At 45.7% G+C, this 11773-nt stretch overlaps 1 protein-coding gene across 50 annotated transcripts in view; it reads left to right on the forward strand.

Annotated features, from left to right (window-relative positions):
- The window catches only part of EPB41 (erythrocyte membrane protein band 4.1), an 88149-nt gene that overhangs the window by 71921 nt on the left and 4455 nt on the right, over positions 1–11773 (forward strand). For 27 of the 50 annotated variants that reach the window (XM_080566673.1, XM_080566689.1, XM_080566690.1 and 24 more), the window contains 4 exons: positions 7636–7764; positions 9630–9731; positions 10222–10302; positions 11535–11642. In XM_080566673.1, coding sequence (XP_080422799.1) covers positions 7636–7764; positions 9630–9731; positions 10222–10302; positions 11535–11633 — 411 coding nt within the window. In that variant the 3' untranslated portion in view covers positions 11634–11642. Of the gene's footprint in view, positions 1–5933; positions 6426–7635; positions 7765–9629; positions 9732–10221; positions 10303–11534; positions 11643–11773 lie in introns of all 50 variants that reach the window. The other 23 variants (XM_080566656.1, XM_080566658.1, XM_080566670.1 and 20 more) reach the window with 1 other exon arrangement.

An 11773-nucleotide genomic window follows, 5' to 3' on the forward strand; every position in this document is an offset into this window, starting at 1 on the left:
TGGTTGTGTTGGATCAGTTTGTGGGGACTAAAAATACTTTCTTTTTTAACGACAATGCTCTCTTTTGGAACACTTTTTTGGCTTTGTATTTTTTCTCAGATTTTTCTTTGTAAATATGTACATTTATCATTAATAAATGTTATTGCAAATCAGATTCTTCTTTCCACTGCTTATTAACAAAAAAGGCTTATGACCCGTGCTGTGACTTGTCGGACTAACTCTCGTATTGCTTTCTCAAGCCAGGCACCGTCAGACCCTGAGCCGTTAGCAGCTGCCCGGTGCGGTGGGATTCAGGTGGGGTCTGAGAGCCAGCCCCCAGCTTGCAGCTCAACACAGCTGGTGTGGGCTTCACCCTGATGTGCAGAGGAGCGTGCAGGCTCAGGAAGCGGCCAGAATAATTCGATTCAGGATTAAATCCGGCTCGGTTAAGAATAGCTTTGTTTGCAGAGGAGACAAAAGGTCCAGCCCTCCACTAAGTACTTCGTGCAACACTAACTTCTCACTTTGGAGACTGAATGATAGGTAGAATAGTTTGCAGAAAGTCTTCGGAGAGCAGCAGCATCACAGGTCCTGTGTTTCGGTGCTGCTCCTGCACTAGTAGCTGCAGTAATGCCGAGGGCTTTCGTTTGCTGCTGCTCTGGTGGGGGATTGTCCTGTGCCGTTGTGCAACTGTGAATTCCCTGTGCTACATATGGCACAGTGCAACTTTGAGAGCCTTTCCCCCCGGCATTGTATTAATTCGAGGAGAAAAATGCTTCCTTCTGGTTTTGTGAGCGAAGAAACCACATTCCTAATTAACCCCTGCCTTTCTCCTTGGCGGCCCAATGCAAGTCTCGCATGAATTTTAGCTGGTTGAAGCTGCCCAGGTTGTTTCCACGGCTAGAGGCCATAGGGAGAGGCATTTTTAATCTTAGCTCCCAAATTTTCTTCTGTGAGGTTATTTACTTTTGGCTGAACTGTTCGGCTTACTCTCTTTTGCCGTGAGCAGTCACGGGGAAGCGAGCCTGGCCGTGCCGGAGCAGCACCCAGCTCCGCTGCGCTCTCCCGATGAGCCTGCATCAGAGCAGAGCCCAAACGTTGCCAAACGAGGCAGGCAAAATGCAGCAGCACAGGAGTGGTGTCGGTGATAAGCCCTGACAGTGTCCCCGCTCTGTTTTCCATTGCTGCAGCGAAACCAAATCCGAGGCAGCGTTTGGAATGCCACCCGCAGCTTTTTCTCTGTTGAGGGAATTTGAGCCAAGCAAAACACAGCTCTGTGCGAGGGGAGCTGGCACCCAGAGGGATGGGAAGGGTGGAGGGAAGAGGGAAGGGCTTTTGGAAGCATCTTCCTCAGCAGCTGGATTTTGGAAACTTAGGCGTAGATCTGGAGGTTGCTTCGTGTTGCAAAGTAGTTAATGCAATGCATTGGAAGGGACTGCTGTGTGTCGTGTAATTTCTTGGGATTCTTGTTCATGACAGCAATATAACCCTTTCATTAAGCTTGTAGCATGCTGTGTATTTTCTAGCCTTACCTTTACCTTCAGTTAAATTCTCTTTTCTCTTTCTGCTGTCTGACCAGGCTGGTCAGGATGTTGCAATCAGATCAATGGCAACTGAAAAACCTGCCCAAAAATGCAAATCCATAGGTAATGGCAATCGTTTTCCAATGCCAAGTTTTGTTGAATGGCTTCTAAACTTTTTTACTTCTATGTTTAAGGCAAAGAAATTCTCTAAGACGTAGCAGGTACTGTAAAATAAGGATATCTTGTTTTCTGCTTTATAATACTTTTTACTCAAGTACTTTGACAGCTGTGAGATTGAGCATTCGTCATTTGATCTGGGATTTCTTACTGGTGAGTGTGGCTTGCTGCAAAAGCAACTTCATCTACTCGTGCATCTGTAGACGTCACACTGAGCCTGTTAGCTTATGTGCGTACTTGTTTGGGGATAACCTAATAACATGCACCAGCATTAGCTGCTGCAGTGCCCTGCTGAAGAAGGCGGCAATGGGGAATACTAATTAGGATTTATAGCATTAAATGTGGTTGTTGTATGGAGTTGGCACACATTGCCATTTAATATTTTTGATAATTTTTATTACATGTCTTTGGTAATTGACAGGTTGACTTCATTTTGGCAATCCTTAAGTTTCCTGCGAGATAGGAATCTGTTTTGGGATGAGGCTAATAGAAGTGCTACAGGGTGAGGGGCAGCAGAGCAGCATGCTAGCATGGGCTGCAGCAACAGTCCTGCAGGAGTTCTTCTGAAAGGGGAAAGATGCAGAGCAAGGAAAAGGAAATTGTCCCTGGCAGTGCGAGGAGCGTGGTCAGGGCAGCTGGTTCATGTGGTTATATCCCGATTCAAAATAGCAGGATCTCTAAAAAAATAAAATAAAATAAAATAAGTACAGGCAACCATAACTTTATCCAAAAGCACTTCAAAACCAATCCTTTCAGTATCTGGTATCAAAGCCTGTTATTAATTTATCCCCAGTCTGAGTTACCGTGTGTCACTTCTTACACTGCAACTTTTAAATAAGCTATATCCTCAGTATTTGCCAACATCGGGCGCACTAGGATTTATATTTAGCAGGGTAAAGTTTTAGTTGCATTCGTGTTCGGTTGATTTTTTTTCTTCTGGGGCACTGCATCCTGTCCTGTATTTTCTTTACACTGTGTATGGCTTATGCAAATAGTCTGCTTCACGTTTGATTTAGGTGTACCTGGTTTGGTTTTGTTTCTCTGGAAATGAGCAGTTTGCAGCCCAGGCTCTCCCAGGTTTCATGGGTCTCAAGGAGAACTTGGAACTCTGCAAATCTGAGCCCTGAAAGTAGGACTGCTTTTGCATTTGCAAATAAATAAAAAAAATCTTGATAAGATCAGAATTCGTAACAGATGTTGAAATTCCTAGAGAGTTGGGTTGGTGGTTTGGTTTTGGTGTGCAATGATCTTTTTTAGCCTATGTGTAAACTGCATTTTGAAATATAGGTACAAATATAGTTGTATTTAAAAAAAAAGGGAGGGGGAGAAAAAGCGTGTATTAATAGATAATTATCTGTAGAAAGGAATAGCTTCTAATTAGTCTTAATGGTGGCATAGGAAGGCAAGAAAAAAGTGCTTCTGGTCAGTTGATCTTATCAGGATTTCCTTCTGTATTTATAGTTTGCATGTTTATTGCTGCACTGTGCTCTACTGAAGACCAGTGTATCCACACCATAGACTTCATTCAAGCTTTTCTGCTCTTCCGTGCTTTCACTATGCAAGATGCTTCTCAAATGCAAATTATTTTCTGTGTACGAAAGGGAGTTGGGAGGTTGTTTTTATTGTATGCAAATGTTTGTCTCTTAAACAGACCTGTGTTTTTGTAGCTGCTTAATCTGCTTTGTTTTAACTGTGGATTTCATTCTGCCTCTTGGCCTAGTTGGTATGTAAGGAAATCTTGCTTCTAAGGCATTTGTTTGCCATTAAACCGCAGAAGATACATTACATCTTCTCAAGATGCCCTGCTTACTTTGCAAGCTGTGACATACAGAATCAGGAGACATCAGACACATTGTCAAAGACATTGACAGCATATAAATCCAGGTTTTAAAGCAATATTAAGACATGGGCATTCGAACTTGATAACCTCAGTTCATTGGCTGTTCTGGGAAACTTTGCAGCATAGTATCTTGTGTCAGGCAAAATGATGGTAGGATCTGTGTATACCTTATGGAGGAGAACATATGGAAGTGGTTTTCATTCAGAAATAGCACTTCCATATGTGTGTAGTCTGATCTGATCATCGCAGTGCTAATTACTGTAACTTCACTCCTATTAAATGCATTTTCCTAAGCAATAACCCAAGAACTTAACAGAAGCCAAAGAGGTTGGAAATCCTAAAGGACAGAAATCTTACAGGTAATATATCATAACATAACATACACGTACAGAAGCTGGGCACTGAAAAAAGTTCCTGGAGGAATGTTGGAAGAGTCCTTACTTGAAACGATACTAAAATAAGCATCTGTTTGTTCCTACATAAAGCAGTTACAATTCCTAAAATACTATTGAACTGTGTCACTAGATGAGGACAGTCAGGGTGAAAGCTTCTGGTGTACAGAAGATGCATTGTACCAAATAACCCACAGGCTTCAGATCTCGTATTTCAAGTGCACGTTACAGTTTTTTGGTTGCCCGGAGAATCTTTGTAATAGAAAATGATGCAACAGTTTTTGTTCATCTTAATACCACCACAGAATTAGGATAAAAGTTGACAACGACAGACTTGCCATACTTTAATGAAAATTTAATCACTGTTTTTGGACGTACAGATATATGTGGCTGTTTTTATACAAAGTTACCAGAAATCATCCATGAGGCTGTCAATTATTGATAAGAAGCAGTAATTAGCATTGATTTAAGTGGCCTCCCTCTGTTTTTTTTTTCCTCCTCGTTGCCTGATGCTGGATGAGGCAGCAATTTTGGTATGTCTAAAATAGTTCGTGTCGATAACTGCGTATTCTGCCCTTCCTTAAAGGCAGCTTTCCATGTCAATAAGGAGAGAAACACAGTTTCTAGGGTATGGCAGAATTGTAGCCGTCATTCACAGCTTGTGCCAAAAATGCTGCGTCTCTCTGAGAATTAGTGTGTATTAAGTACTCATCGCTTGGGCAAACAGCTGATTTTTGCTAAAGCTTTCTGTCTTGTTCATGTTTTAACCCTTCTCTTCTCTTTTGTCACTGTTGCTTCCCTTCTGGCTAGAGGGCTCCCAGAGATGTGCGAAGACCTAGTTGAGAACTTGCTAAGGAGCTGAATGGAAGGCAGCGTAGCACCAGCCTTTGCTAAACCCTCGGGTTTGGCGCTCTTCTAAAATACCTCAGGTGCTATAGACATGCTTGCTTGCTTCTCGGAAGGCTGGGTTGCTTTATTACTTATCTTCTCAACCGTGCACCATCACAAATGCCAACTGTGTTGTACCTTCAGGAGGTTTAGCTACTGCAAAGGTTTCTGTTTTGCGATAGCTGCTTTGCGATAAAGTATGTCACAAATATTTCAGTAGCCCCAAATAAACGGTCAGGTGCAGCTATGAACCGCACGCTCGGTGGTGATGGGGTCAGGACACATCAGTGTCAACGTCTGGCTTTCCAGTTTAAAGCCCCAATTCTTTATTCCTCACTTGAAAACTTTTGTGCTAAGCTGTGCAGGTTAATGGAGCTGGTTTGTCTAGAAGAAGCAGTACCATTTCTTTCAGCTGACCAGGCTGCATCACCGGCTCAGGAGCCTCTTGGTAACCGAATCAGTTGATATCAATACCAATTCTTACAATAATTTTACCGATGCCATTATGACTTTTTGCAGGCATGGCTGTGTAATCCTAGAGACTGCAGCAGCAAACAGGGTGCTCGGAGGTGTGTTCCCAGGTGACAGGAAGACGGCAAAGCACAGGCTCTGCAGACTGGTTGTGCACAATAATTCTGGGTTTATTCTCTTAATCTCCGTGTGCAAATTAAAACCACAACACGAAATATTTCAAAGAGTTGAAAGCAGCATTGGTGCATGGTTTTAGTGTAGCTGGTGGGTTTTGTTGCACGTGTGAATTTTGGATGTGCACGGAGGCCCCCACTTGCTACACTGAAATTATTCCTGTTTCCAAACCAGACAAAAAGTTGAAGTGGTGGTTCTTCATTTAGGTGCAGAGCGTTGTTTTAATGTTAATTCCTTAAACCTTCAGACCATGGGTTACTAATCCACCAGGAGGGCTGTGGCAGTAAATCCACCGGCTACATCGTGTATCACAAAGGTTGTCAAGCTCTGAAACCTCCAAGATCCGCTGCTGTTGCATGCATTACTGGAGATGTGATGTATTATAAGAGACCGATGTTTTGTCTTGATGCTTCTTGACCTTCTGTTCTCCCTAACTCTCTTTCTCTCTCTCTCTCTCTCTGGCCTTTTTGTGTATTCGTTTCTTTTTAGAATGTGAGTGACTTTCTCTCCAGAGAGGATGTGGCTGCAGTGCCAGAGAGGAAAAGTGTTAACACTGGCTTTGAATGGGAGGGCCCAAAGCAGTCGGTAGCTTTTAGTGAGACCCAAATGCCACCCGCCTCAGAGCCTTCTCCGAGCCGTGACTTTGGCGCTTCCTCCGTAAGCAGCGAGGAGGAGGAGGAGGAGGAGGAGAAGGAGGAGGAGGAGGAGGAGGCTGCCCCCAGCCTCCCCGAGGGCCAGGAGGACCCGAGCTGCGCCGAGGGGCTTTGTGCAGCCGTGGAAAAGCAGGCGGCTGACTCAGAGCTGCCTGAGCTGGAGCCCGCAGCAGTCCCTGCTGCCCCTCCGCCGCAGCCCTGGGGAAGAGAGGAGGTGGCAGAGGATGGCGAAGACGATTTTGCGGGAGAGCCGGTTAGAAAGCTAAATGGCGAGCGGCCCGACTCGAGCGTTAATAACGGGCTGCCGGCGGTCATTCGCTGCTTCCAGGTAGTGAGCCCTGACGCCTACTCTCTCCCAAACCTCCCCGTTTGGCTTTGGGCTGGGACCCCAAACAAACACTGCAGCAAGCAGATGCCACGCACCCACAAAGAGGAGTTTTCGCTTACTTGGACTCTTTCTTGGAGCTAATTACCCGGTTAACCTCCTGCAGTCGCTGCACACGAGCCCCTCTCAATTTATTTTTGCATTAAATACAAGGCTTGCCTCGGCGCAATGCCGTTTGCCTTTCTTTGATGAAAATGTCCTGGTACATCCCCCAAAAGGGAATCGTTTAGGCTCCAGGGGCGTGTAATTTTAGCTCCTTAAGGATTTTGCTGTCTCCTGCTGTACTGCAAGGCTGAGCCGTAGCGCAGCAGAGCAAATTTGAAGCGCTGTCAAGCGTGCTTCTACATCGCAACCGTGGGCTTTTGACGTCCCTTTCTGCTCCCCACTGTGGGAGATATTTTTGCCTGCTTCAGTGTTCCTGACGGTCAGTCGCTTACGTTCGATAGACGTGTCCGTTCACCCCGCTAACAATCACGGTGGCATCTGTCAGGTTTGGGACGGTGAGCAGAAATGGAGTGATCCGGGAAAGCACCGTGGGTCTGAACTAACTCTGTCTTCCTTTGGATGATTATCAGGTGGTGGAACAACTGATTTCTCTCCCCCCCCATTTCTCTTCCGAGATGTCACGTTTCTGTTTTGTCTGACATTGATTTAATAAAAGTTAAAGGCCTAGGGATGCGATGAGGGTTTTTAATAAATAGGGTTTCACTTGTGGCCAGGGTAAAGCTTCTCAGCTGTGATCAAGTCTTCATTTGTCCAGGGTTTGTGATAATCTTGACATACCAGTAAACGAGGGTCATCTCTTACTGGCAGCTGGCAATGGGCTTCTAGTAATTAGAAAGTTAATAATCAGTGGAGACAGTTTCCTCATGGTATTGTGACACACGGCTTAAAGCCTTAATGCCTTTGTTGGGCTGACTTCAGGCCCACGGCATTCGGGAGGGTCCAGGGGATTTCTGTCTGTTTAATCCTCACACGTGATCTTTGACTTCTGGAAGTGTGTCGTACCGGAGGCTTAAAAATAAAGACTCCGGGCTGACCTGGGTTCCCGCAGTGCTTTTATCAGATCAGTGTCAGAACATTTGCCAGCCACGCAGTTACGTGGAAACGCTACCTGGGTGTTCACTGAGCTCTTTTTCAACCTGTTCCACAGCCGCCTCTAGTGAAGACACAGACAGTCACCATCTCCGACGTGTCCAATGCTGCCAAAAGCGAAATTCCAACAAAAGAAGTCCCCATCGTTCACACGGAGACTAAGACCATCACCTACGAAGCTGCACAGGTAAGGTGTGTTCGGATTAATTTTCCAGGGGCTTAATTAAACTCATCCAAGCGTATCCCAACCCTTTGGGTGAGCCAGCAGCCCCGTCTGTTACCGCCTGCCTTTCTCTGAACATACGAGTCGCAGCACAGAGGTGAACGAATCTTGTGGACAACATTTCCAGGTGCCTCTGATGTTTTCAGAGTGGCGGTGTTTTTACTGTCCCTGGAGAGCAATTACTTTTTCAAGATGTGTAATTACTTTTTCAAGAGCTGCAATTACTTTTTCGAGGTGTGTGTTTGCAAACAGAATTTATCTTCAGCCACTGGGCGCTTTGGGATGCGGATTAGGCTCTGCAGAGCTGGCCTGAGCTGGCCTTTTCTCTGCAAGAGATGGTTTGGCTTGTTTACCCCAGCTCTCCTTGCTGTTTATGCCTGTTCAGAACTTTGTTTATAAATGATTTTGAAAGTGTTTGAAGATTGTCCCTGAGGCTTCAACACCGAAACAGGTGTTGAAAAACAAAATTACCGTAGAAAGTGATAATTGGAGTGGGTATCTGCAGTGACTGGAAACTGGAAATGCTAGCGAAGCAATAGCAGCATATGCAGGTATGGTTTCACTGCTAAGGTTAATTTTAATCTTCAGTATAAAATAGATTTTATTTGTGTATTGAGTATTTGGATCCTTTATTAGTTTGGTTTTGACTGAACTGTGGTTGTTAAAAGCAGCCCATGGTGCTGGAATGTAGCGACAGTAGGACATGGTGATTAGGTTCGGGTTTGGATACCCCATGGCCCACTTTTGTATAATTTGGGATTCCTGAGGAGGGCGTAATACTCTCAGGGCACTGAGGAATAGAACAAGGCTGGGCACCAACATTTCTGCTGCCTATGGTGTGCACTGGACATTGCAGCTGGCCCCGTGGAAGGGTGTAGCTCTCGCTGGGTGCCTAGAGATGCATCTCCAGAATTGTGCTTGTAATGGTTTAAAAGAAAAAAGACGTTGGTACTTGGAGATAGTGTTCATGCTTCTGCGTAGCTCGGATGTTCCTGTGGTGTCTGTCTGCCGCGCTTTGCATTGTCCCCAAGCCCAGGAGCACAGCAGGCTTTTGGGCGTCTGTGTGGGGCAGCAGCGTGTTGCCCGATTTCTCAGCAGGTGAACAGAGGGGTAGAGGAGCTTTGCTCTGGTTACTGCTGTTAGTCCAGGGAAAAGACAACTAAAAGGGAGATTCTATGGCTCAGAGAAGTCAGCTGTGCGTGGCTTGTGGTGTGCTGTTAGCTTTCTCCTGGCCCGTGGAGAATGGTCCCACCTTGTGGTAACTCCAGGTACCGCCTGCCCAGCGCTCGTGGACGTTGTTCCTTCCCTCCTAGGAAGGGAGACACGGGCAGCAGAGCCAGGGCAGATGAGCTGAGAGGACTTTGGGATTTTTAGGCAGAGCTCAAGAGGTTGAGGTGTGCAAGTCGGGAACCAAGTAACCAGCTACAAAACCAATTTTGTTTGTAGTTCAGCAGTAGCTGGACTTCCAGTGCTTCTGCAGAGCTTGAAGGAAGTGATGTACAAGGTGGTGTCAGGAAGGAGAAACGGTGGGGAAAAAAATCCTTCCAAATCAAATGTTGCTCGGAAGTACAACCCAGTGGGAAGTAGCTCCTCCTGCACCACTGCTGGTGGGTCCAAGAGGCTGAGTCTCCAGAGACCCAAGAGGGGTCCTGTGCAGGTGAGAGCAGTGCAGCCAGCTGCAGATAAAGTCCCTTCATCTCATAAATCCTGTGGTCTGCTTTTGAGATGAGCTTTTACCCTCAGGTTGCACCCTGCTCTGTTGACGTGAAGCCTTGTTTCTGTCCACGCTGCCTATGGAGGCTGACGGCCTCTTCTTTTGTCTTCCACAGACGGATGGTGGCAATGGAGATTTAGACCCTGGCATCCTGCTCACTGCTCAAACCATCACTTCAGAAACCACCAGCAGCACCACCACCACGCAGATCACTAAGGTAACAGCCAGGGAACGCGATACAGCAGCGACGACAAAAGTAAAGCAATAAAGTAAAACAGCATGATAGAGCGCTGGGTTGAGTAATAGGAAAAAAAAAATTAAACTCCAGTTTCTTAAAAAGAATAAAAAAGAGATTAATATCTAAAACAAAGCCCAGGGGTCCCCGAACTGCCTGTGTTGCATTAAGGCTGGAGATTATGTATTAAGTGGAGTCAGGTCTGGACATGGCTCTAGCCATCCTGTGGGACAAAAGGAGAGAAATGTACTGAGTCAAAGCTCCTCACTGGCTCAGTTACAAGAGAAGATCATTGAATACCTGACAGTTTTTCTTTATGAGTGGTGGCAGTTTTCCTCTGTGATGCTGATGCTGTGGTATGACAGCAGTATTTGGTAATTCTATTTTTGGATACCATCTTTAGACAGGCAGCCCCAGCGCACTTGTATTCCTTTTCACTTCTCGACTAACGGTAGTATTCCCTCTGTACTAGACTGTAAAAGGTGGCATTTCAGAGACGCGGATTGAAAAGAGGATTGTCATCACAGGAGATGCAGATGTAGACCACGACCAGGTAGGAGCTTGGACGCAGCCCAAAAGAGCTTTTCAGAGTTGGCACAAACCAGACAGCCAGACTGCCTTTCTGAAGATAACTTTAACAGAAAACAAGCTAGGAAAGTTTTTCTGGAGTAGAAATAAAGCTTGAAAACTGATTTCAATAATAAATTCCTTTTTGAGAGCATGCAGTTTCATAGCTGGACCAGCAAAGGTTAATTCTGCTCTGAAGCCATTTTTGGCACAATTTTTTAATACAAGAGTTGTTTTGGAAAAATGCGATTTAAAAATATCTGCAAGAATGTGAAATAAAAGTTTTCCTTGACATCTGGATTATCTGCATACATTTTCTAACGACTTTGAAGCAGGATTGCTGCAGTGTAATGCCAGACGTCACTGCATAGCTCTCAGTACCACCCATGTTTAGTGCTGGGTAGGAGATGCCTGCATTAAATCTCGTAGGCTTTATATGAAAGCCTTTGTGATGAGTCAGCCTCACTGGCCTCTAGCATGTGTTGGAAGTGATGATTTTGTCATCAGAGAATCATACTTTGAATTTAATTTTAGTTGCAAGTATCATGGGCCTGGGAAATATTTGTACGACAAGAACTAGTTAATTAATTCTGACAGAAAATGTCTGAGAACATCCTCAACGTGCTAGTCACACTTGCTGGAAGAATAAACAGTTGGCTTAATTGCTCCCATCCATCTTCTGAGATGGGGCAGCTGAGAGATGTGATGTATTCTTAGAAAACCATCCTGCCTTTCACAAATAACCCAGTGCCACTGCAAGTTGTCCTCTCCGCAGGACCCAGCTCGTGCTGCGGTGGCACATTGCCCACTGCGTGCCAGGACTCCTCAGCACAGCCCGATGGCACGCTTCCTCTGCCTGAAGTTCATGGCCAGGCTTTAATTCCCATAGTGTCAATGTGTGTGGATCCAAAATTACCCAACTATTGCAGCAGTTTCCTGCTCTCCTTGTGTTCCCACTGGGACCAGGAGTCTTCAGGACCTGTTAATTCTCGGCTCGGTGCAATGTGCAGAAGTTATTCCTGCCGTGCCTTTACTCCTAGGAGGAATTAAGTATTTGCAGCCTGCTTAAGCAGAAAACCACGTTTCCTTCCAAACTGTGCAGCACAAGTGGTTTCACTTCTCTTTTTCTCTCCCCAAAGTTAGCAAGTGTCCCGTGAGCTCGAGCACCCTTGCTGGCGTGCAGGCCCTGGCACCTCTCTGATGTGTGGTCTCTTGCAGGTGCTAGCGCAGGCCATAAAAGCGGCGAAGGAGCAGCACCCGGACATGTCGGTGACCAAAGTGGTTGTGCACCAGGAGACCGAGATCGCAGAGGAGTAGCAAGGCTGTGTAAGTAGGGAACGACACACAAAGAAAGGGCAGGTGCTGTTTTCTCCTTGGGGCAGGTAGGTGGAGCTCCGTGCGAGTGATGTTTGGCTCAATGTGGTCAAAATTTACTTAAAATTATTACTCTTCAGTGA

This window comes from Anser brachyrhynchus (assembly GCF_964034855.1).
Source record: "Anser brachyrhynchus genome assembly, chromosome: 24".
In the NCBI taxonomy this organism is placed as follows: Eukaryota; Metazoa; Chordata; class Aves; order Anseriformes; family Anatidae; genus Anser; species Anser brachyrhynchus.